This window comes from Nanorana parkeri, unplaced genomic scaffold, assembly GCF_000935625.1.
Source record: "Nanorana parkeri isolate BGI_ZX_2015 unplaced genomic scaffold, ASM93562v1 scaffold150, whole genome shotgun sequence".
NCBI lineage: Eukaryota > Metazoa > Chordata > Amphibia > Anura > Dicroglossidae > Nanorana > Nanorana parkeri.
The window spans coordinates 715,721-721,009 of NW_017306418.1; the positions used below are offsets into that span (position 1 = coordinate 715,721).

General features: G+C 39.6%; 1 protein-coding gene across 1 annotated transcript; it reads left to right on the plus strand.

Moving 5' to 3' along the window:
* Positions 1 to 3,789: 3,789 nt before the first annotated feature.
* Positions 3,790 to 4,893, plus strand: HS3ST1 (heparan sulfate-glucosamine 3-sulfotransferase 1). The gene has a single exon (XM_018554257.1). It carries the CDS (start codon positions 3,797 to 3,799, stop codon positions 4,709 to 4,711), a length of 915 nt encoding a protein of 304 aa, XP_018409759.1. The 5' UTR covers positions 3,790 to 3,796; the 3' UTR covers positions 4,712 to 4,893.
* The last annotated feature ends 396 nt before the right edge of the window (positions 4,894 to 5,289 follow it).

Genomic DNA, 5,289 nt, shown 5'->3' on the forward strand with positions numbered 1-5,289 from the left:
CCCATACTGCTCTAAAAACTTTGTCACGCATTAAATATTTATCTGTAGAATGTAAGGGTCAGTGTGTGTATGTATACACAGTGCGTAGTAGCATGAGTGTCTGTATGCGTGCATACATGCAGTTTTTTTCTTCAGCTCAGTGTGCTCTGTCTGTGCACTGAGCTGCACATGTGTGGCTCAGGGTACAGAAAAAGAAAATAGCTTACAAAGTCTCTTCTGTCTTGGAAAACCTGGCTATGTGCAGTTTTTGTTGTTGTTACAACTTTACTTCCACTTTAAGGCCCATCTCTTATTACTTATTTATTGTCTAGGTAAGAATGACAGTCTTTATCTGTGTGAGATCTCAAGCCAGGCCTTTCACATTACATGTTCCAATAGTGTCAGGAGATTTATATATTAACAGTATTTATATAGTGCTGTAAGTTTTTGCAGCACTTTACATAGTAGCACATTTACATCAGTTCCTGCCCTCCAGGAGCTTACAATTTAAAGTCCCTATCTCACATACATATGGGGCTAATTTCAACAGGAGCCAATTAACCTTTCAACATGTCTTTGGAGTGTTGGAGGAAACCCACACAAGCACAGGGAGAACATGCAAACTCCATGCAGATAGTGTCCTGACCTGGAGTTTAACTGGGGACCCTCAGTGCTGCACGGCAGAAGAGCTAACCACTATTCCACTGTGCTATCCATGAGATCCCCTAAGAGTTTGACACCTACAGCCCTGCAGCCTTCTGGGATGAGTGAGGTGTGTCCTGGGAGGCTGGGAGATCTCCCAATGCTATGGCAACACATTATGAAAGACATGGTGTCAGATCTCCATCTGTGCTTGCGCAAGATCTGGCGCTGTCATCTTGTGGGGCTGATGCAAGAATCTGTGAGAGAAAGCCGGCTCCCAAAGTAAGACAGGGAGATGGTGGCATAGGACCAGGCATGTAACAACAAGGTTGGATTTGCAGAGTATATGTTTATTGAGGATTAAACCGTTAAAAAGGTGGGTTAAAATAATAATACATGAGCTGGAAGTTAAAAATGTCTTCTCTAGAACAGGCAATACACGTTCTTAACTTTTCTAATAAAAAAAACAACCTCCTGCTGAAAAGTATTGGTGAACCTCACACATTTGTCATCTGGCAGGTCAGACTAGGTATTCTGTAAAAGCCTTGTCCAATGTCTTGAGTTTCGAAAGAATTCAGAATATTTTGCCATAGACCCCTAGTCAAGAGTTAGCTGAGTAAAAACTTGCTTTACAGGATTTCTATCATAAGCCGGGCTTTATTGCTTTTTCCAGTCAGACTTCTTAGGACACAGAGCCTATATAAATACAGCAAATGAGTTGTTTAAGATTTACCTGCAACTATGTATTGTGGGGGTCAACCTAAAATATATATAAAACCAAAACTTTCTTTTTAAATACAATAGGCAGAGGCTAAAACCCATCAGTTTTTTTTTTGTTGTTTTTTTTTTTTCATTTATGTCTCATTGAGGAGATTTCTCTTCACTTCCTGTTCCATAGACCCATCAGGAAGGAACAGGACATTTTTCGAAAGTCATGAAAATCCCCTGTAAGACAGCTGTAAAAATGAAGTTTGGTGGCTTAAGATACAATTTAAGAAGAATGTACAATTAGATGTAACCTGTGTGGCAGCTTTACTAAAGCCTTAGATCAGGTTTAATTTGGGTATTTTCATGGATCCTTTTTCCTCTATCTTGTATGTTGAAGGTATGGAGGACTTAAATTAATCTGAACTAAAGATACCCACACACATTAGTTGACTGCTGCCTGATGTTTCTAGTACCGAGTAACATAATTATGCCTATGGGCACCTCCTGTAGATGCTGCCTCCAGATTAGGGTAGCAGCAGGCGCATCTGCAGACTAGGAAGACATCAGCATTTTATACTAAGAGTATATGATAACAGAGCACTAACCCAAGGGCATAACTATAAATCATGGGGCCCTAAGGCAAAACCTTGGGGCCCCCAGCTAACTCTCTCTGGCAGTGTCAACTGTGACAATATGTTTTATTGAAGTATGTATCCAGGATAGGCAGCAGGAGAGCTCTCAGTATAGTCAGTACACTACTAGGGAGCAGTGTTGGGGATAAAAGCTACAGTAGAACTAATAATAATAATACCCAGAATGTTAGTTTATATTATGATAAAATAAATATTGCTTTTGCACACACTTGCTCACCAACCCTAATACAAACTTCTTTAAACTCTAGCTTCGTTAAACCTTTTTGTAGAACCAAAAATATCAGCCCTCCTATAAGGCATACAGGGTTAATTTTAGTCTGTAGCAGAAGTTAAGAGGTCAATAAATCTACACTGATAGATAAACAAATGCTTCTTACTGCACAGAGGGGTATCTGTAACTTTACAATCATGAGATCTGACTTCAGCCCTTCTATACTGGAAACCTCACAGTTTAGTTAGTTTTCCTAATTAACCCCCCCTAATGGGGGCACCTCCTACCCCAGGCCCTATAGCAGCCACGTGGGCTGATATGGCTATTGTTACATCACTGCACCAACACCAACATTATGTTGAAACATGCTTAAAGGAGAACTATGAGGAGTGAGAAATCACTCTTCCTCATCGTTCGAGCCGACCTGTGACAATGAAACTGTCACACGTCGGCTCAATAGATCGGGAAGGGAGCGAACACATACCATCACTCGCTCACTTCTCGATCATCTCCCTGCAGAGAGCAGTGACTGTCAGTCCCCTGCAGGGATTTCCCCCTCCCCGATCCTCCAGCGCTGACTGGAGGAACGGACAGGGGAGGTGGCAGGTACAGCTGGCTCTGCCTCTAGATAGGCATTCATTCACGCAGCTGGGTGGATCTCGACAGTAATGTCGGGATACGTCCCGGCTGCAGCGGTCTCAGTATACTGCGAGGTGTAGCTTGCGATATACTGAACTTTGGGTCATGGGAGGACGCTAGTATATTTCCTCCCGTGACCCTTAAGGGAACTATGGGGAAAAACATTTACCCCATAGTTCTCTTTTAACCTAATAAAATCATTAGGCATTCACACACTGGCATGCTACTATATAGGCATGTGTCGGTAAAAGGACATGTACCTTAAATAAATGGAAACATTTATGGTTATGATGGTTTCAGATCTTATCAATGTGGATGTTTATTTACTTCCATAATATATCAACATTCTACTCTCTTAGATGACCCTATGCCTATGACATCACTAGTAACTAAACACTGTGTACTTGTACAATTACAGCTACATTCATGTTATGCAGACAAACTGGTTAGTTAAGCTGATTTTGTCCTTAAACCAACATGATATATTACTGTAGTGTTTTGAAGATGTGTTTTTTTGATATTTTTTTTGCAATATTTTTTGCTTTTAGATAATCTCTGTAGCTCAAAGTAACCCTGTGCAGAACAAAGCAACAGGTGTGATAAGTGTCCTCTGCTGCAAAACATACCTATTTTTCCTTGGCTCTCATGATCCTCAATTTAGCAGTCAGGGGTGAGAAAAATAATTTACTCAGGGCTGAGAGTTTCTTGTTGCTACCATGTGACAATACTTGGCTAATCAGCAAGCACCTGCACTGTTGCTGTCCTTCTCTCCCACATTGAATTCACCATTGAGGGAGTGAAGGATACATGAGATTGGTCTATCAGGGGGCAGAAAAGGGGCTTATACCAAACCTGTTTCTTTGAACTGCATGGGAAATATGATATTTTTAAAATTGTATGCTTTCTAATTTAAAAAAAATCTTCATTTCATTTTCAGGAACCTATGTAGAGAGTTTTGGATGCCATGGCGTCGATATTGCTTGGAATGTGTCTGATCTTCAGCCAGCCCAAGCTGGTGACTTCTTACCCAACTTCAAATGAAAAGACCTACGCATCACCACCTCCTGTAAATGAACCGAGGAATGCCATTCACCCTAATAGTACCCAACAGCATCTACCGCATACCATTATCATTGGGGTACGTAAAGGTGGAACAAGGGCTTTGCTAGAAATGCTTAGCCTTCATCCTGACATTTCTTCAGCTGAAAGTGAAATCCATTTTTTTGACTGGGAAGATCAGTATAGAAAAGGTTTACCGTGGTATGTTAGCCAAATGCCATTTTCGTACCCCCATCAGCTCACAGTTGAGAAAACCCCTGCATACTTTACGTCGCTTAACGTTCCAGAACGCATTTACAACATGAACAGCACAATAAAACTTCTCCTTATACTAAGAGACCCTATCGAAAGAGTTTTATCAGACTATACTCAAGTCTATTACAACCACCTGCAGAAAAATAAGTCTTATCCACCAGTGGAAGATCTACTTTTGAGAAACAGTGAGCTTAACACAGACTACAAAGCAATAAACCGGAGTCTGTATTACAGTTTCATGGAAAACTGGTTATTGTATTTCCCACTTCGCAATATTCACATCGTTGATGGAGATTATCTAATCCGAAATCCCTTTCCGGAAATACAAAAGGTAGAGAAGTTTCTAAATCTTTCACCGCAAATAAATGCATCAAACTTTTACTTCAATAGGACAAAGGGGTTTTACTGTTTACGTGACAGTGGTCGGGAACGTTGCTTACATGAATCCAAAGGGAGGGCTCACCCACGTATAAACTCTTTCCTGCTGGACAAATTACGGGAATACTTCTGTGAGCCCAATAAAAAATTCTTTCAACTCGTTGGAAGGACATTTGACTGGTTATAAAATAAACCAATTGAGAAAAACTGTGTATTTACGAAGGATATTTAAACTATAACTTATTTGTAAATTGAATATTAATGCCAGAACTAGAAAAGAGAGAAGAAAAGCTAGTTTTATTTTTATACTTATGTGTGACTATATAATTTGTATGAATTTTCATGGCTAATAAATTATATTCATTTTGCAATATAGTAGACTTTTGTTTTGTTTAATATAATGTATACGTAAATATGAGTCTGTGACCACTAAATATTAAATTACTCTGATGAAATCATTATAGTTTGTTTCCCTTAACTGAAAAAAATATCAGTTGGTGATATTATGGACCTTGCTTTTTTTTGGGGGGGGGGCACCCCCAGCTTTCATTTTGGACACATCACCTTGTTGGATATTTTGGTCTAATAATGTTTAGTTTTCCCACAAAATAAGCCAATGCTAGTGGTGTATGTCTACAATGCTCTGCTCACCTTCACTGATGTTGTGTTTTCTATGTGCAGTTTTACAGATGTATTTATGAAGCCAAAGAGCCAATTACAGTGACCCATGGCGGCTAATTAAAGATTTATTTATTATTTTTTAAT

Coding starts and splice junctions, on each gene's coding strand:
- HS3ST1 (XM_018554257.1), top strand. CDS start 3,797: ATGGCGTCGATATTGCTTGGAATGTGTCTGATCTTCAGCCAGCCCAAG.